Below are 20,514 nucleotides of genomic sequence, written 5' to 3' on the forward strand. Positions count from 1 at the left end.
ACACTTCTAAGCACTGACCACATGGGGAAGCCAAGAGCCCGCTTTATTAAATTCCTTGGGTGAGTCTCTTGCCCCTGCTCTGACCTTGGCCGCAGCCAGTCAGAAGACCACAGTGGCCAGGAGATCCAGCTCCTGGCTGCCTAGCTCCTAATGGTGCAGCTGCGCAGAGCCAAGAACAGACTCCTGTGCTGTCTGTGGAGGACAGCGGTTCAGGGGAGGGGCGAGTACATCTTCTGCAGGGCTCTAGTCAGGTCTTCAGCAGCGTTGTTCCCGCTAATGCATCAGCTTCAGAGGCCTTCTGGAGTAGCAGACATTGTCTTTCAGGAGTGGCGACCCCACGGCCATCCCCACCTTGTTCCAACGGTGGCCTTTCTTGTAGATGGGCTTGACGGACTTGGGAGCCCAGCGAGTCAGATAGCTGTAGTGGGAACACAAGAGGTCGCCTGCTGGGGCAGGAAGAGCTGGACACTGTCCCCTGGGGACACTGTCCCCTGGGGCTGGGCTGCATGGCTGTGCGGCCGCCCTCACTAGTTTTCCTTCCTCAAAAGGCAAAGCATTTTTTGGGGGGTGGGATGGGGCTGGAAGGGGCCTGCTGTTTTGTAAACAGATGGGCTGGGCTCTTGCTGTTACAGTGTGTGGTCAGGGTTGAGGCAGGGTCAGGCAGCCAGGCCCGGCTCCCTTGATCTTTAAGAGTTGTCCGCGTGCATCCCCACTGCAGGCAGAAGGAGAGAAGAGGTCGCTTGGACAGCGGGTCTCTGGCTGAAGCCAGAGACAGGAATGTGATGGAAGGCCGGAGGGCCGGAGGAAGCCTGCACTCTTCCCACTTGGCCCCTTTAGACATCCCAGCCTCCGGGAACTTCCCAGGGCACTGCAATTGCTGCAGAATTACACCCCCCCCCCCCCAGAGGAAGCAAGGGCTGAGCACAGCGGTGCAGTCCACTCCAGCAGGTTTCTGTAAGTGGGAGGGGGCAGGGAAAGATGGCGGCCACCCATGGCCCTCTGGCCTCCTCTGGGGATAGACTAGGCTCTGGTTGTTCCTGGAAGAGTGGGTCACAGCACCAAGACTGGGGTTTACTCTGTTCATGAAACCTGGCCCCTAATCAGGAAGGCCCATCCTTCTTACTCAGAGTCCAGCCACAAAGGCCAGGGGTCCTCCTGAGTTCTATGTGAGGCTGAGGCTTGCCCTGGCTGCCTCTAGAGGCCCTCAAGTATTAGTTTAAAAACTAGTATTCCTGGCAGAAATTAAAATTTATTTTTTGGCTGACATCTGCTGGCTGACAAAGGATTGCTGATTCACGCCTTCCCATCACGCTCCTTTGGACCTTGGTCTTGAGCTGTTAGCCTCATGCAGAGGGAACACTGCAGGAGGTCCATCCTGTACCCGTGTGTGTGTGTGTGTGTGTGTGTGTGTGTGTGTGTGTGTGTGTGTGCGCGCTGGCCACAGGAGGCAGGAAGATGAGGCCTTCCCTAGTTGGCTGCAGACACCAACACCGTATGGGCTACTGCCTGCACAGGGGCTGCTGATCCTATGGCCGGCTGTTCTAGGACAATGGGTTAGCCCAGCATGCGTTCCCTCAGCACAGCTGGCCCTTTCTCTGGCCTCTCCCGGTCCCCAGGCCCATGAAATAGGGTGTTCACCAGGACTCAGGGACTTCAGTCTCCAGAGCCTTCCTCAGCTCTCCTTCGGTCAGCCTTGGCTGCGTCTGCCCCGGAGCAACCAGCTCTCTGTGGACACCTCAGCTCTAGTCAGAACTCAGGCTTTCCTAAACCAGCCTCTTCCTACCTCTCCTGAGCAGGGCCTGGCCTGGACACGCGTGCTAAGCACAGCAGAGGAGGAGAGGGGATACCATCCCTCCGCTGGAGAAGATAGTGCTGTACCAGGGTGCTGAGGACACAGAGGAGTGCGCAGGGCCTAGGCCCTTGATGCAGCCTAGGGACCTTTGGGTGTAACCGTAGTATCTCCCAAGCCAGGCCTTCCCTTCCCCCAGGATGGCCTTTTGCGACTCAAGAGCCCCCACACATCATCAATCCCATGTCACACTAAAGGACACCGGATGTAAGGGAGGGAGCCTGGCCTAGCTTCAAAGGCCTGAGGGCAGGATGGAGTGTGTCCTCAGGCTTGCTGCTGTCTCTTAAAAAGCCAGGGTTGGGGGTGGGCTCAACCCCAAACGGACCATAGCATTCCCTGCTCCTCAGGCTGCTGGCAGAGAGCCGAGCCCGGCTCAGCCTGGGCTCAGCATCCAGGGATGGGGGCAAGGCGCTGAGAGGCAGGCCTGTCTTACCCTAGCTCTAGCCTCTCTGCCTAGCACCTGGCTCTCCCAGCCTCCACCTAGGCTCTGGCACAGACCTCTGCGAAGGTCTGTCGGAGCTGGGGAGTCTAGCTCTGCCTCAGTCCTCCTGCAGGCTCTGCCTCACTATCACCAGAGGCAGCGCGACACACAAGTGAGAGGAGCTGCTGCTCGGACGTAAGAACTGCAAAATCAGTTCTAAAGACCCAGCTCTTTGCTGAACAAGGGGACACTACAGAGCTAACTGCCTGCGAGCGTGATGTCAGGGAGAGGGGAACCTGCAACAGGGCAGCTGTCTGAGAGTTAGGTGAGAATCTGCTTTCCCTGCAGGAGGGGCCTGCCTAGTCTGCTGGTGCTGGGGGCCACCTTGCATCTGTCCTCCCTACGCCCTCAGGATAACTCAATGGCTGGGCAGCTGTGTGGCTGTTAACTGCACGATTGCAGGGAGCGCTGGTGACTGACTATGCAGGCTGCTGTGAGGGGACACTGTGAACGTCACCCCATCCCAGACAGTCCTCCCATGGCTAAGGCTTTGCTCTGCCCTGTAATGGCCCCAGTGCTGGAGAGAGCTGGGACATCAAAGCTTGTAGAAGTGCTCTGACTTCCCCATAGCAGCGCAGTGTGCTGACATCAACAGGGACTGACGCAGTCTAGTGCCCAACCAGCAGGTTCCTGCCCTCTAGGACAGAGAGAGGAGAGCTGGCCAGAAGGTGGCAAATAGCATACAGTTCCAGCCAGAGCAGGATAGGTGTAGGTGTGTGCTGGTTGGGAAGGGAGCAGCCAAGCAACAGCCCAGCTCTCCCAGGCTGCTGCGACACCCACGGGACAAGCTCCCCTAGAATGCAATGAGATCCGGAGGCCCCGAGTGCTTGGGTTAATTGTACGCATGTCTTCTTACCGGTTGAGCTTGGGTTTATCCTTTGGTAAGCATCCTTCTGGAAGCCGAGGTCTGTGATCTGGGAACAGCCCTGTGTGGAAGAACATATCACAGGTCAGTTTCCACAGCCCTGAAAGGGCTAGGGGTAAAGACCATGGGGGTGGGGAGGATGGGGTGGGTGGGGAGGAGGTTGTGGGTGTGCACACGCGTGTCGCGTCACATTAAATCAATATTCTGCACACCACCTCTCCTCCACCACTGGAGTCCCCACCAGCCCTCTGAGCCCTGGCCATTGTGACCTGCTCGATGAGCCATCTTCACGCACTCCTCGATTTTCAGGTGTTCTTCCCGGCATAAGCCTGTGACCCTCCTGGGCAGCATGCCTCCCTGAGGCCGGATGAACTGACTGAGCAGCAGCACATCCTAGTGAAAACCAAGAGTAGGGATGTGGGTCAGCTGGGCTTGCCTGTGTGCTGGGAACCTGGACCACGGCTCCGCAGGGCTCCCAGCACTCCCCTGGAATGTTCTGAGGCCATCAGATGAGACTGGAAATGCCGTAGTGACCGTTTTACCACCAGTCTTTCTTGGTAGTGTGATGCTTGGTGACCAGTCTCCTCTGCTGAGATGGGACATGTAAAGTATTTCCGTGAGGGGAATGCCTGTTCCATCTCAATCCTAGCATCGAGATGGCACAGGTCAAGTGTAGAGACGGCTGTCTCCACTCAGGTGCTAGAGCTGAGAGGGAGGGAGCTGGATGTGAAGTTCAGTCTGTTTCCTAAGCCGTTATCCTGAAGGGAAGGGTCCTTAGCTTCCCTGTAGCCCCCACACCTAACTAACTATGTGGGATAAGTGTAGCAAAAAGGACAAACTGTCTCCCCCACACAAATGGCTCAAAGGGTTAATACTTGCCCTTGCCAGGCCCAATGCCAGCCTCGGCAGTTGCTGCCCTGGCTGCCGCTGCTGTACTGCAAATCTGTTTTAATCCCGCAGCAGCTCTGGGACCCAGGCCTGGAACTCAGCCCTACGCTCACCTGAAGCAGGTGACAAGACGTGGCCTAAGCCACAACCACCATGCTAGCTTGTCTCCCCAGACTGTACTGTTGGCTGCCAAGCCAGCTGACAGTCGCACACAGCTTTGGCCAATAGTGCTACTAGTGGAAAGGGGAAAAGGAAAATCAACTTTAGCCTTTACCTCGGAAAGAATTAGATTTCTTCTGGAAAAATAGAGCCAAACCAATTTCCTGGACTCAGCCAGTAGGAGAGTGCCCTGGTGTCTGGGCGGGTGTGTCCCTATTTGCAGCTGAGATTAGCGGCATGCCTGTATAGTCACTGGCATCCGTGAGAAGCTCTGACGGAACGATCGAAGCCTTCCACTGCACTCTCTGCACTTGAGAGGACCAGGGAACGGGACAGCCCTGCTCCTGCCCCTCGCCTGGGGGTGGACTGAAGCCAAGGTCACCGCCCAGGAGATTAGCTGGGTCACTCTGTTCAGATCTTCCAGGTCTTATCACCTGACCAGGATCTCCCTTAGTCATCCTGTGCCTTAAAGAGAGGAACTCGGATAAGACAGGCCAAACTGGCCCAGAGTCTGAATCACCTGAAACCTCAAAATCGAGTGTTCATGTCACCAGTGAGTGCTCCCGAGAACAAGTGTGGGGTACCTGGGGCCAGATCCTACCTTCTGCAGGGCAGCAGTCGGCACAGGGCTCTGCCGGGTGGGCACCCTGGATCTGAAGCCCAGCTCTGGTTCTTATGCTGGGCGGCTGTGGCACATTCATTAACCTCTTTATCCTTGATCCCCTCATTGCAAAGCAAGGAAGAGGAAGTCCTCCTTCATGGGGCCAATCAGAAATCTAAGGGCCAGTAAATGGCTCAGCCAGTAAAGGGAACTTGCTGTCATGCCTGACTATCTACGTTCTGTCCTCTCACACACAGGAAGGAGAGAACTGACTGGCCTCTATGCCTGTGCTGTGCCATCTGTGCCCTCACACGGACACACGCTCCTCAAAAGGGGTGTGGAGGGAGAGAAGGAGAACCAAGTGGTGTGGACTCTGGAGCTCCACTGTGGAGATGAGCGTGTGTCTACAGATCACACTGTGAACCACCTCATTACCTAAGGGGAGGAGAGCCAAATTCAGACCCGATTCTATCCCATCCCCGGGAGAACTACCCTACCACTCCGAACAAGGCGGCAAATGCAGTCAGTGGCTTCCAGCCCCACAGCCCGTGAGAACTTCACAAACGCCAAGCTGATTGGGTCTGTTTGAGGCTGAGTTGTTGGAGCAGTGATTTTCCTTTTTAAAAAAAAATGTGTCTCAGTGGTTTTCCTCTCTCTCTCTCTCTCTCTCTCTATGCATCACATGCTCCTCAGAACCCCTGGGAGACGACGAGAGCATTGGCTACTCTAGAACTGGAGTTCTAGGTGCTTGTGAGCTGTCACATGGGGGGCTGGGACCTGAATTAAAGTCCTTTGCAAGAGAAGCAAATACTCTTAACTGGTAAGTCATCACTCCAACCCCATATTTATTTTTTCTAAAAAAGTTTATTTTTGAGATTTTACTTTTATTTTATGCATCCAGGTGTTTTGGCTGCACCAAAACAGGTGTGTGAGCACCGTGTACATGCAATACCCGTGGAGGCCAGAAGAGGGCACTGCATGCTTTGGAACTTGATATATACAGCTCTCGCCCACCCTGTCCGTGTTGAGAACTGAAGCCTTGTCCTGGGGAAGAGCAGCCAGTGCATTTCCCCACTGAGCCATCCCTCCAGCCCCCAGCCCCCAGCCCAGGATTTCTTCAAGCTACCATGCAGCCAGGGTTGACAGCTACCGGACAAAGTGCTGCCTTGATGGCCTTGAAGAATGCAGCTGTCACTATATAGGTTGGACAGTGCTCAAGGACAGAGGCCCCTGACCCCCACGAACATAAGTGATGGTCTTCACATCCGCACTTACCTCATAGGTGTATTTGTGCTTCAGGTTCCAACGGCAGATGGGGCACTGGCCTGTGGGGTTGGGGGGATCCGGAGTCGCCTTGGGAGTTTCTGTGATTCGGCCTTCAATCTAAGAAGCAGGAAAAGAAAAAGTCCAGTGTGAGAGCCAGGGTCAGGCGTCAGCCGTGCAGGCCTTTAACTGTGAGCATGCCCTGAATGAGTGCCAGTCAAAGCTTACTTCTTTGGGTCTCATAGCAGCAACTAACCGGTCTGCTTGCATGGTGGAGAGTCTCTCTATCTGCTATCTGCTGGGCCTTGGCCACAGGGATGTGGTTTGGTGGCCAGACAGGTGATGAATACCTGTAGTCCCAGCACCAGGTGGCAGAGGCAGGAAAACTGTTCAAGGCTAGCCTGGGCTACATGGTATTAGGTTCCAAGCCAGCAGCAGGGATTATACAGCAGAAATCTTCAAACCAGACGAAACAGCAATGACAATGTAGACAGACATAGAAACTGGTGACTAGGAGAGTTCTCAGCCTTCCTGACGCTGCGACCCTTTAATACAGTTTCTCAGGTTGGGGTGACCCCCAGTCATAACATTATTTTCATTGCTACTCCATGACTGTAATTTCACTACTATTCCGAATTGTAATGTAAATATCTGTATTTCCTGATAGTCGTTTGGGTGGAGACCTGCAGGTTGGGAAACGGCTGAAATAGAAGGACGGTTTGCTGTCTCAGCTGGATGCTGCCTTCTATCCTCAACAAACCACAATAAAATATCTGAACCCGAGGCTTCTCTGTGACACATGCACGTGGTTAAAAGTCCCAAGTGGAGGCTGGAGAGACAGCTCGGCAGGTAAGCGCAGGACCTGCTCTTGCCTGAGACTGGGCCTTGGTTCCCCAGCATCCAGTTCCAGGGGAGTCGGATGCCTTCTTTTGGCCTCCAAAAACATGCGTATGTACACGTACAGGCAGCTAGACACACACATATGAAAAAGTGGCACAGAGATAGAGTCAAAGAAATGTCTGCCCATTCTGCGCACTATCTGCAGTGGGCGTTGTTTCCAGCTTTGTAGAATAAAACAAAGTCTACGCTAGCAGGTCCTGACCAAAGGTGATGTGTGCCCCATACCCCCTTTGGCCATGTCTGGGGACATTTTCTGGCTGCACAATTAGAGAAGGGGTACTATGGGTGTTTAGCAAGGACACAGGGGAGCCTTCCCAACAGAGCAGCAGCCCATGCTGCAGCCGAGAAACCCTGAGGACAGCAGCACAAGCAAGCGGCTGTGTGCAGTGCTGCTCCTTTCTCCCTGGAAAAACACGTACACGCTCTCCTCTAAAAACAACCAGGGGCTCTCTAGGTAGCCTTGGCTGCCTTAGAACTCATAATGTAGAATAGGTGGGTCTCATACTTCAGTGAGTTCTGGGATTGTAGTTCTCTTCACTTGTATCATTGTGGATAACACCTTTTAAATACTCTGCAGAGGCGACATGTGACATGACCTTCCCATCACGGATATACCCTGAGACCCAGCCTTGGAATGGCTACGTGTCCTAAAGCAACGATCTATCTGGGAGCCAGCTTCCACTGCCGGGAGCTTAGCAGGTCTCTCTGAGGCTGAGGCTGAGAGCACAGTGGGGTGGATCTGAGAGGCAGTGGGACAAAAGTAACCTTGTCCTGGGGCTGGGACTGGCCAAGGGACAGAGGCGAGAAGTTCTGCTCAGTTATGCCAGGCACCAGTACCCACCTGGCTTCTACCATGGCAACCCTAAACACGTCAGAGAGAAGCTGTGGGCCAGGGAAAATCTGAAGGTGCATGGGAGGCCTTGGGAGGGGCCCTGAGGGCCCAGGAGAGAGCTCGCACTCACTGGCTCACTGCTATTCAGCCGGCTCTGTGCTAAGAATGGCTCACATATACCAGTCTATTCAACTCCCATAGCTACGTTGCAGCAGGCGTCGGATCTTATTTGGAGGACATGCACCCACAGTCAGCCACAGCAGCACCTGACCAGGCATGCATGGGCTCACCCCAGAGCCACAGTGTCTCCATATGCCTTCTACAAACAGCAGCCATGCCTCATATGAAAAAACCTCTCTACACTTAACAGCCAATGTGAACAACACCAATAGCTGGGAAGTAAGCCTTCCATTCTGAATGCCCCACAGAAGCTCTGAGAGATGCTGTTACTGGTGGTGAGCTAGTTAGTTCTGAAGAGTCTGAAGACGGCAGCTGAGATAGCCAGACATGGTCTGCCAGGGTCTTCAAGGGAACGTGAAAACAGCCCGCAGAATAGGCATCCTAATGAGCTAAAAAAGGCTGGCCCAGGGCAGCAGCCATAAGAGTGGGAGATGCGGTGGGTAGGGGGAGATGCGGTGGGTAGGGGGACACTCTCTTTAGCACTGAGTATGCTGTATCCAGAGAAGCAGAAGCAATATGCTACTTCAAAAGTCTGGTATTAGCTGGTGTGGTGGCACACACCTTTACTCCCACATTCAGGGGGCAGATGCAAGCAGATCTCTGTGAGTTTGAGGCCAGCCTGGTCTACACAGAGTTTCAGGACAGACAGGACTACACAGACAGACCCTGTCTCAAAAAACAAAAACAAGACAGACTGATGTCACTCTTTTCTCCAGCATAGAGTTTATAGGGTGAGTGCTTGTTTTAGCCTTTTTGTCATTTGAAAGAGGGTCTCCTGGAGGTCAGGCTTGCCTTGATCTCACTATAAAGCTGAGGATGGCCTTGAACTCTGATTCTCTAAGTACAGGGACTACATATAGGAACTACCATGCCCAGATTGCTTTAGGTTTTAATCAGAGCATAGAGAAGTGCTTTAAGGACATGGCGCTTGCTAACAGTAAGAACTGGGTGGATGCTAACGCTAACCAGAGGGAAGGCCAGGAGGTAGGTATTCTGGGAGAAAACTGACTGGCTCCCCGCCCCCCACTCCCCACCCCCAGGATAAGACTGTCTTAGGGTAGACTATACTTGGCTGACTGCCAGAGAGGCTAAGCCCCTGATCCACATGGACGTTCCTGAGCCTTCTGGGAGCTCTGTGAGGTGGCTGAGAATTTCTTGGAGGGACAGAGGCCATGTGAAAACAAGGTTGTCTTTTAAGGATTATGGGATAATCTAGGCCCCATGACTGACTCCCCAAGGGAGGTGAGATGGGCTCAGTGAGGGAAAGGGGGGCACGGGAGGAAGAATCGTTCCAGCTTTCTTACCAAGAGACAAGCCAGGGTGCCAGCTAGTGAGGTTGGGGCCCAGGGCCTGCCACCTCTTAACGCATCACTCAAGGGTGCTAAGTCATTGCAGGCAAGAGGCAAGGATCAGAGGGCAGGCCCTGGCCCCGGCCAGCTAACTCTGGCTCTGCAGGCCTGCAATGCCGCCTTAGTTTCCCCTTTGGGAAACTGATTTATCACCTGCCAGAGAACATATTAGTAAAGGCCTCTGAGACTTTGTCATACAAAAGGTCACTTTAATCAAGTAACAGATACCTCAACACAGGCCCAGCGACTGTTCCTGATTAACCACATTAAGGCACACAGCCCAAGAAATAGTAGACTTCAGGATTTATGGTCTCAGAGGGAGCAGATCCTGGAGCCAGGAGTCCACATTGGGCCTCTATCCATCCATCCCTCAGAGGAGCAGCCAGGCGGCTCCGAACGCTAAGGAGGTCGTGAGTGGCCAACGTAGCGATACTTACTACAGTCGTCTTCCCTTCTTGGATCTTCACCACTACAGAGATAAAGGGGAAAAATTAGGTCAGCCATTTAATAAGGAACAGGGAGTTTCAAATAACAGCTCAAATTCTACACAGGCAGAGGAGAGGAGCCTTCAGTCTGCACTCTCCCACGGTCCCTGCCTGGGACAGAAAGTAAGCAGGGTTCACCCGAGTGCCAGGGCTCTATGCCCTTGAGGCTCACTGTAGGCAGCCCTGGGACGCTCAGGCTGCAGCAGCTCTGTAGAATTAAGGGGGTCCAGGCTGTTTCTTTGCCTTTTGAAGCTGAGATTCATCTTGATTCTGACCAGAAGAACTGGTCAGCAAACTGAATAGTGTGGCAGGAAAATTGCTATAGTCTGAGGCCAGCCTGGGCTACAAAAGTTAAACCAGAAAGCTTTGAACTAGCAGGCCCGAGAGTCAGAAGTACCCTTTGCACATGTCCCCTTGCGGAGTGAGTCAGCCCAAAGTGGTTTCTGTAATCTCAGACACAGCACTGTCTGTGTTTCAATGGTGGCTTATCAGTGAGACAAATCCACTCCCCAAAACAGAGCCTGAGAATCCCGTGTTGAGGCTGCATGAAGCTGGCCATGCTCCATCCTTCTCCATCTCCCCCTGCGGGGTTATGTTCTGTTACCACACCAGACAAAGGGATGGAAGAGGTAGCAAGCACACAGAGCCTGCAGACAGCAGGCCCAAGGGCTTGGGGGCAACCCAGGGCCTCAGGGGCCTGAGGTGGGCAAGAGAGAAGTGGACGCAAGACCATCAGCTGCACACATCTGTCAGGCTGCACACACTTCCCATCTCACCTAACTAGGCCACTGACTGACAAGGGCGATGGTAATCAGAGCTGCCAGCTCACACACTGCATCTGCTCCTGGACGCCTCCCATGCTCCTGGCTTGTTTAGAAAGGAAGCACCACAGCTGCTAGCAAGAAACTGGTGCATTGCAAATAATCAATAAGTGCTATGTTTAAGGAGTGAAATAATTGTCACTGTCCCCTTTTAACTATAGCTGCTGCAATAAGAAACTTGGGCTCACATAATTTGCAAACTGCTCTCCAGATACTAAAACCCCAGTTAAACAGTAGTTTGGCTACCACAGATTGGTTTTCTATAGCTCTGACTAACATAAGAAATAATATAGACTAGAAAAGCACCTAAGATCTGTGACTTTGAGAATCCAGTGGGAGCTAAAGCTCTCCCCCTAGGAAAAATATCCAACCGCAAATACACAAGTTAGCTATGGGCTGCAGAAGGCTCTCAGCCAGCTGTGGGGTATGTGTTAGAGACCTGGCTATCCCTCAGATGTGGAAGGGCGTACTTCTGCTATTTCTTTTTGCCAATCATATTTTCTAAAATAAACATATACTGCTTCTGCAAAAACATAATATAAACAATAAAAGAGAAGGGCCTAAGGGAAAGGCAATGCTAACCCAACCAGAGTCCATGTCAGCATCTGTGCCCAGTGAGCTCTGCGACCGACACCTAATTGAACACAGGCTGTCTGGAACTAGTCCTCATTTGTTTCCTGGGCAGACCATTCATAAAGAATCGTTAGTCAAAAACAACCAAACTGAGAGCCCTCCAAGTCCAGACACAGAAAACTAAAACAATGACCAGAAAAACCCAGAGCCTTTCTTTGGAAAACACTGCAGTCACTTATATGAACTAGGTTTCTTGTGTGTAAAAGAAACTGCGTCACCTCACACACGGTTTTACTTGTTCAGAACAGAGACCCAACCCATGAGCGGGATGTGGGTGAGACTTGACCTGGTCGTCAGCCTAGAAGCCAGCACAGCTGCAGAGGGAAAGTCACCATGATATGTCCATTGCAGAATGATCCACACAAGGGGACCAGGGAGAAAGAAGAACATTTCTCCACCCCACAGTAGACCCCAGTACCTTAGACACTTTGCTAATTTGGAGAACTCAAATGGGGGGAGGGCCAGAGGGCCACCAAATGGGAGCACCAACAGGTGGGGGGGGTGTTTCTGAGAAGTCTCAGGAAACAAAAGCAGAGACACATTCTTGCACCACTGAAGTCAGCATCAGGACAATGGCCCGAGATTCAAAGAGCATAAACATGTGGTTTCCTTCTTGGTCCAGGCACTTGGGCCCTAACCATGAGGTAAACAAGTCTAACGAAACACACATCACTCTAGGCAAGGACCCAAGCCCTGAAGTCATCCCACTGGCCCCTGGAAGAGAGATCAAAGCCCATGGCAAGCTCCACTGTTCACAAGCTCTCCCGCAGCAACCTCGAGCCAGTGAGTGTCTTTCTAGAAGCTAGTGGGTAAAACAATAGGCAGATACTTATCTAAGAGAGACAATCAATCTGTCAGCCAGAGGGATGGCCCAAGGAACTCGGAGACAGAGATTGATCAGGGTGGTGAGTTAGTGCAGGGGAGAAAGCCAGGCTGGGGCCTGGAGAAGCCCGAGCAGATTCTAAGCCTCTGGAAACAGGAGATAAGAATCAAAAATAGTATTGCTTTTCAGTGTGCATAGAAAAACATGGCAAAACCAAACAAAACCTGAGATCCATTTTGTTCCAGGTTCCCCTCCATTCAAGAGAAGTGAGGTGGATAAAAAGCCAGACTAAGTAAGGCTCAGGCACCCACAGGAAACTTGTTAGAAGATGCAGCCCGCCTCATCCTAAGACTTATCAGCATGAAGGAAGCCTCCAGAGAGCACTGCTTTCTAAGCAGCTAAGGCTGCAACCCCTCAAACAGGCACCGCTTGCCCACATGATGATCTGCCCCAAGTGAGGCAGCACATGCACTGCAGTCAGAAGTCAGCTCGCTCTGCCTCCTGGGCAGAGGGACAGCAGAACAGCAAAGCACAGTCTCTGCCCCAGAGAGACAGGCAAAGCAAGGCTGGGAGCTTCACCAACCAAGCCCGGCCTCATAGAGAGGTCCTCTGAGTGCCTCCGTGAATACTCCTAGGACGGAGGCCAAGGTAACTGAACGAGAACAGCCTGGAGCGAGCAGCAGCGTGAGGCTGCGATGGGTGCAGAAGCCCGTGATGGACGCATCAACTGTGGCTGTTTAGTAAAGGAGGCAGAGAGGGAAGACAGATGATGGAGGAAGGGTGCAGGGCCCTTCAAGTAGCTGAGGACTCCAAGGATCTGTGGAAGCTGAGATCTAAGCAGCGCATGGATTGGCTGGAAGGCAGCCTCTGGCCTCACCACCAACACGGCTCGTGCTTCTGGCCTCTGCTTTCCTCAAGCACCATCTCCTTCAGGTTTATCATCTGAATTGCTGGCTCTGTAATGGCCTCCCATGGCTCTTCCCTGGAATTCCTGATGGAATGTCCCTCTGCCCTGGGCTTCAGAATGCTACTTAACACATTTCCCATTAGCAGAACACTCAAATCGTAACCCCCCCCCGCCCCCCACCACTTGCTCATCCTCTCAAAGGTCTTTACTATAAATCTGCCGTCCCTATCTGAGAGCACCTCTTAGGTTACTGGAACAGATGAAACCCATTCCCACCGGCCTTTCTTCATTTCAGTGCATTCTGCCTTAGGATCATGGTTGTTAATTCATGTGTGCATGGTTTCTTGTTGTGAATGCACTTCCTTCCCAGGGGCTCTCAGCATGGAAAGGCAGGGATCTCTAACACAATCCTTGCTAAGTGTGACACTGTCACAGATGAAATCACTAAATGTTCTTTGGCAAGTTGACTGCTGAGAGCCTTTCAGGAAAGGAGGAAACAAGAGGCAGGCCTGCCGTGGAGTGCTGAGGTTGGGTTATACGGAGACCTGGGGACCGGGGAGTGCTGCCTCTACTTTCCTTTCCTTTCCATCTATCTATCTATCTATCTATCTATCTATCTATCTATCTATTATCTATCTATCTATCTATCTATCTATCTATCTATCTATCTATCTATCTATCTATGGGAGTGCTGCCTCTACTCTCTACTTATTTATTTATTTATTTATTTATTTATTTATTTATTTATTTATTTATTTATTTATTTTCTGCTGCCTCTACTTTCAACCCTACTTCTTACAGCTCAAGCTAGGCACGATACCACATCTTTACAACTGGATTCCCCTGTTTACAAAATAAAGACAGCTAATGTCCACCTTTAATGATGGACAGACCGAGTAGATGGTTACTGGAAACCTCACACATTACTGCAAGAAAGCCCTCATTTGTTTCCCTTCAGTCCTGCTTCTTCCAGAATCCACTCACTCTCACTTCGGGCTGTCAGGACCTGTCAATCACTTGCCTCCACCCCCATCTCAGAAACAGGGCTTCCCTGTATAGCTGGCCAGGAACTCTCTAAGTAGGCCAGGCTGACCTTAGAACTCACAGAGATTCTCCTACCTCTGCCTCTGCTTCCCTAGTGTCAGGATTGAAGGTATGTATTAAGCTCGGCAGTGCTGGCACATGCCTCTAACCCCATTGGTTATGGTAAAGGCAGGCAGATCTCTTGAGTATGAGGTCAGATTGGCCTACAGAGTGAGTTCCAGTATAGCCAGGGCTACACAGAGAAACCCTGTCTTTAAAAACCAAACCCCACCTCACCCCAGTGTGTGAGTGTGTGAGTGTGTGAGTGTGTGTGTGTTTAGGTCAGATGATTCTTTGTTGTGTTGTCATGTGTGTTGTAAGACATTTAATGGTATCCCTATCTACTCACCAGTGTTGGTACTACCAGTTCTGACAACCAAAAAAGGTTTCTAGACACTGCCAAACGTTTTGGAGGTGAGAATAGGAAATAGAGATCCACCTCTGACTGAGAAACAGTATCCCAGACTCAAAATTTATAGCAACAGCACTGGTACTTGGTCCTACTGAAGTCTCTTTGCTTCTTGATTTCAAGTCTCATGAACTCTGACTAGAGTCATATAGTTTTATCTTTGAAAAACAAGAGGCTTGACTATTTTCAGCAAGAGACTCAGTTTGTTTTCCCCAACTGTGAATGTCGTATGGACAACACTATTTGAGTGATGAGCATCCTCACTAGAGCAATGAAAATCAGCTGAATATGCCCTTCCAAAATGGAGAAGTGCCACTGGTCCACTTAAAGGCTTAGACATGGGTGATCCAAAAGATTATAAAATATGACTGCACATTCATGTAAAAACATATCAATTCAATTCGATATTTAACCTTTGGTCCAGGCTGTCTAAACAATGGCTAATAACCAGGAGAGCTGCAATCAGGAATTTGTAGAGAAGATTCATCATTCTACACACTCTCCAGTTAAGAAGTCCTTCCTTACTCAGGAGGAAGAGGCAGGTGGATCTTTATGAGTTTACGGCCAGCTCTATTTATATAACAAGTTCTAGGTCAGTAAAGTGAGACCCTTAAAACCACAAGAAGCTTTACACTGCATTTTATAAGGGATATGCAATTTGGAGCTGTTAGTATTTGTCACGGCAGTTACCCTCAAAAACATTAGAGCTTAAGGCCAATGCTGCAGCATGGGGACAGGTGGGACACCTTGTCCAAGTTCACCCCGTCATTCACAAGATCTCTTTGGTGACTTTCTTGAAGAGTTAATCTGACTCTGTCCGGGCAGCATCTGGGCTTTTTATTCTTACTAATGGTTCCTCTTCCATTTATGCCTGAATTCCCAAGCATACTTGCTACAAGCATCCACCCCGCTCCCATTAACTAGCTCTCGATTCCCCTGAACTGAATTCCTTACCGGCCACACTTTCTTTTCTTCTTCTTTTTTAATCTGTATAGCTCCACTCTGTAGGCCAGGCTGGCCTCAAACTCAATCTGTCTGCCTCTACCTCCCGGAATTAAAGGGGTGCTACCTCTGACCAGCTTATCTGCCACTCTTAATGCAATTACAGTTTGAAACTAAGAAGAAACTTCTAAGCTGTGTATAATGGTTATATACAATGGTTATCCAATGGCTCCTTTTCTTTCCTTCTTTCTTTCTTTCCTTCCGCTCTCTCTAACCATAATTATTACTCTTTCCAACTGGTTCCTTCTAAGCTTTAATTAATATTCCGTGGTTGGCCAATTTTAAAGACATGTCCCTTCCCTCATCAGTTTTTTTAATACATCACTTATCCTTTCCTGCTTCCCACAGAACACAAAAAGGACCACATCTAGAAAGACCTTTTCACTCTGCCAAATTCCATCCTTTTATGAGCCTGTTCAAGGAACATCCTCTTATGAAAATTTCCAACTGACTTTGCTATTTCCAGTTACAGAATCTTACTGTACTCTTTCGTGCAAACGGCTAACTTCTGTTTATTGGTGGGGGATGTATACACAGCTCACTGGAGCCCAAGCATCACAGGAAGCTGTGCTTTCTCCCTTTACAGTTCTTTCACAGCAAGACTCACAGCATTTGGCCTTCAGTAAGGTCTCAGTTGATGCTAGAATATAGTTACTTTTCCAGATTTAATATTAATGAAATGCAGACCTAACATTTAGCAATTGCCTTTGCACTTTGGCTGCTCTCTATCAAATTAGTAGCCGAGCAGAGAAAGTGACCACTTAATCACATTTTTCAGAGAAGAATTGGAAAGGTGGGCTTTGCCGCATGCTTTAACCATGGAGGAGGCGATTTGGAAAATTATGGGAGAATTAACATTCGGCTTTTATAGCTTTTCGGAACTCTGGGACACTCTTTCCTTTGATCTTTACATGACCAGGCCTTTCTCTCAGTTCTCCTGGACTTTCAGAAGACACCAAGAGCCGGGAGGTGAAGCGACACCGCCAGGGTCTGTAAAGCCTTTAAGCTCCCCGCGGAGGACTGCACCTCCGGCGTCTGAATCGCGCCGAGAGGGAGGGGGACGTCGGGGTTGGCAGGAAATGTCATGACGCTCTTCTCAAGTGTCTGGGTCCTGGGACTCACCTTCTCTCAACCCGCGAGCTGGAAGCCATAACCAGCCTGTCGCGGCGGGGCCTGCCAGGAACGCTTGGAGCTGCCGCCCGCAGCCGGACACCAGAGCCCTGAGGGCCGCCATCTTGGAACACACCTGACCGCGCGTGCACTTCCGCTTCCGGAGCAGGGGTGTGCGCAGCCGCACTGCGGCGATCGGGTTTCTTGTGGCCAAACATTCCTTATGTTTCTATTACCTCGTCTGTCTGCTGTCTGCCAGTACCTTGTCTTCAAAGTTGCCTGTCAGTCTCCTTTGGTAAATTACACGCCACACTGTTTCCTTAGTTTTTCTTCCTGTTGGGCAGCTTTGTGACTTAGGCGAGGCCTGTCAGGACAGAGTGAAATGGTAAAGGATTCTGCCTTTCAGCATCAGACTTGGGATGACTATCCCTCCTACCCGCCGATCTTTGTTGCTTATACACACTTTCAATCTTTGCTGGTTTTATACACTTTCTCTCTAGAACTTGGCATCATTTATCTTCTATTTTTTAACTACCTGGTAAATGTTTTGTTAAGAGTTCACTTCAAACTTCACTCACTGTGGAAACGATCTTGACCTCCCCTCGGTAACATTCATCTTAGTGCTGACATACCAATGACACACTTGCAGTCAGCGCTATCGGACTGTAAGATCCATTAAGACAGAAATCTTGCTGCCCACACCCCTTTAATCCCAGCACTCTGGAGGCAGAGGCAGGTGAATCTCTTGAGTTCCAGAACAGCCAGAGCTACATAGTGACATAGTGAGGTCCTATCTCAAAAAGGGGGGAGGAGGAAGAAGAGGAAGAAGAGGAGGAGGGAAAGAGTGAAAAGGAAAGGAAGGGAACTTTGCAATTTTTATTGACTATGCCCCAGCTCCTAGCCCAATGTCTGATATTTAATAATATAATGATACAAGGTATACTTGTCAGTGAATAAGTAGAACCTGTTTTATAAAATAGATTGTTGCAAAGCTTACATTAACTAGAACCAGTCTTGCTCATTAAATAAAAGCTAGTAAACAGGACAGTTATGGACATGGCTCTTTTCATAGGCTTGACATATCTGCCTTATAAAATTATAATATCAAAAAGAAAATAAAATTGCCTCTTTCAGATTTTCAGGACATATAGGCTGTTCCACTGAGCTACTTAAGAAAGGAAAATCGTTCACACCTCAATTCTTCCTCTTGGTAGTAAGGTTTCTCCCCGATAATATAAATGTTATGTTATTCTGATTTTTCTGGTGAGAAAAATTAGGTCCATTAAGTTGAGACAGCAAGTTCTTCACGTGGCTGCACATCTTCCATGAGCATCCACGGGAGGTCACGCCTGAGCTCCACTCCTACTGAGAAGCAAGAACAAGCAGTCAAGGAATAGGCCGTGGCAAGGAGGAAGCGCAGGACGAATGGGTCACCCTGGCTCCCGGGTTCACTGCTGCTCCAGCAGAGGTGGCGGACTGAGGGTGGGCAGGCCCTTCCTGCCTGGTCAGCAGTTCCCTACTGAAGGCTGGAGAGCCCACTGCTCAGGCCACTGAATGGGTTGGAACTGATCCGAGTGTTTCTAGGCTGTTCTGCTTAAGTCGAATGGCAAGAAGCGAGAAAAAAAGACAGTTTTTAAAATGAATGAATGAATGAGTAAAATGGTAAATGATATTTTCAAAACCAGCTTACATTTTCTACAAAGACAGGTTAAAAGAAAACAGGTAACCTGGTCATAGTAGGAAAAAAAAAAGACTCAGTGAAGGAAAAAGGAATAAATACCACACAGAATCTTGAGGTGAACACCAATTATATTGAGCAAGGGAAATACCATGGTCCACGCTCTTCGTTTTGAGCCATCTTGTATTTCTGAGTCTGTTTATTATTAACTTTTACATGACAAAACAATTTCATGCCACCACATTTTGTTCAAGATATTAACTAACTAGCTAACTAGCTAACTACAGGTTTTTACTGGTTGTCCTTAAACTTGCTTATATAGACCAGGCTGGCCTCCAACTCTCAGAGATCTGCCTACCTCTGTCTCCCAAGTGCTGAGATTAAATGTGTGCATGTGTCTTCAAGAGATTTTCTGCACACACACACACACACACACACACACACACACACACAAACACACACACACCTATTTTTTAAAATTAAAGAATTAACTGTGTAAGTAAGGTACACAGATCTTCAGTGTGCAGCTTGATGAATTTCCATAGAATAAGCATATTTCCCACGCTTACAAGTAGAGCCCAGTCAGCACTCTGGGACACTAAGTTGTACATCCTCCCCGTCACTCCTCCCAAGGACAACTATTTTCTCAATCTTTGGCACCACAAACAACTTTTTCTTGATTTGACCTTTCTATAGTAGCTTCTTAGAATGTATATCATTTGAAATATCCTTTTCTCTGTTTGGATCATCCCCCGTGGGACCATTGCACATAGTGCCGGGACAAGCATGACTTTTGGCAAACCTCACAGAGAGCAAGTTCTCTGGCATATCTAGAGATGGAACTGTTAGGGCACACATGCGTTCAGCTGTGGTACAACATGCCTGGAAGCTTCCTGCGGCAATTGTATCAGTTTATTCTGGTACCAGCTGAATTCATTGAGGATTTATTTTACATTCATATGATGCCTAGTGAGAATAGCTTTTCATATGTTTGTAAACCATTTAGATATCCTATTTTGTTAATTATCTATTCAGGATTTGTGTTCATTTTACATTTATATGTTTTTTGATACACTGGTATTAAATACATATGTTTGAAATTTATTTTCATTTTATGTGTATGAATGTTTTTGCCTGCACATATCTATGTGCACCATCTGTGTGCTTGGTGCCTGTGGAATCCAGAAGGGATGTGATCCCCTAGAACTGGAGTTAGAGATGGCTAAGTCACCACATGGATACTGGGAACCAATCTCTGGATGATGATAAGAGCAGACAGTGCTTTTAACCATACAGTCATCTTTCTAGCCCCCTGGTCTCTTTTTTCTTATTAACTTGTAGTTCTTTATATATTCTGGGTACTTGTTATTTGCTGACTACTTGTATTGAAAATGTCATATAATTTTCTAGGTGTTGCCTTATTGCTCCCTAAAGTGTGATTTCTTAAACAGACATTAATTTAATTTTTAAAATTCATGTTGTTTTTCTAGTATAGTTGACATACTTTCATTTCGTACTATCACAACACACTATTCCCCGCTTTGGCATTTTCAATACAGGGTTTCTCTACATAGTCCTGGCTGTCCTGGAACTCACTCTGTAACCAGGCTGGCCTTGAACTCTGAGATCTGCCTGTCTCTGCCTCCCAAGTGCTGGGATTAAAGGCGTGCGCCACCGTCACCACCACCAGGCTTGTTTCCTTTCCTCTTTTTTAAGGTCATGAAAATATTTTCCTATGCTTTCTTGCAAAGACTTTATAATTAGATCTTCAGTTCATCTGGAATTGTTTTGCCCTGTGGTCTGAGATCCATTTTCTGGGCCACCAAGGTGGTTTAATGGGTAAAGGAGCTTGTCACATGTTTTGGTCTGCTTTCTGTGGCTGTGATAAACACCATGACCAAAAGCAACTGGAGGAAAAAAGGGTTTATTTGCTTTACAGTTTACAGAGGGAAGTCAAGGCAGGAACTGAAGCAGAGTCCTTTGGGGTAAGGCTATTTACAGTCTTGTTTTGTGTTCAGGTTGACGGTAGCCATTACAGCACCTTGCAAGCCTAATGACCCCGACTTCAATCCCTGGAAGCCATATAAAGATAGGAGTGAACCAAAAGGTGTCTTCTGACCCCATACTTACTGTGACACATGCCTGTGTGCATATGTGCCCTCCTCTGCTGCATGCGCGCGCGCACTCGCACACACA

The 20,514-nt window shown here is 49.4% G+C and overlaps 1 protein-coding gene across 1 annotated transcript; it reads right to left on the reverse strand.

The window, feature by feature from the left end:
• Positions 1–26: 26 nt before the first annotated feature.
• Mrps18a (mitochondrial ribosomal protein S18A) lies at positions 27–16,793 on the reverse strand. Its single transcript, XM_052192676.1, has 6 exons — positions 16,653–16,793; positions 9,805–9,836; positions 6,119–6,226; positions 3,465–3,588; positions 3,187–3,256; positions 27–418 (listed from the first exon to the last, which is right to left on the reverse strand). Exons 1-6 carry the CDS (start codon positions 16,762–16,764, stop codon positions 274–276), a joined length of 591 nt encoding a protein of 196 aa, XP_052048636.1. The 5' UTR covers positions 16,765–16,793; the 3' UTR covers positions 27–273.
• Between the last annotated feature and the right edge of the window lie 3,721 nt (positions 16,794–20,514).

This window comes from Apodemus sylvaticus, chromosome 9 (assembly GCF_947179515.1).
Source record: "Apodemus sylvaticus chromosome 9, mApoSyl1.1, whole genome shotgun sequence".
Lineage (NCBI taxonomy): Eukaryota > Metazoa > Chordata > Mammalia > Rodentia > Muridae > Apodemus > Apodemus sylvaticus.

Excerpts from the sequence above, each read along its gene's own strand:
- Mrps18a (XM_052192676.1), bottom strand. The coding sequence starts at position 16,764 with ATGGCGGCCCTCAGGGCTCTGGTGTCCGGCTGCGGGCGGCAGCTCCAA. Across the intron at positions 3,589-6,118 it reads AGCACAAATACACCTATGAG|GATGTGCTGCTGCTCAGTCA; the intron begins GTAAGTGCGGAT and ends GGTTTTCACTAG. Across the intron at positions 419-3,186 it reads GATAAACCCAAGCTCAACCG|CTATCTGACTCGCTGGGCTC; the intron begins GTAAGAAGACAT and ends TTCCCACTACAG.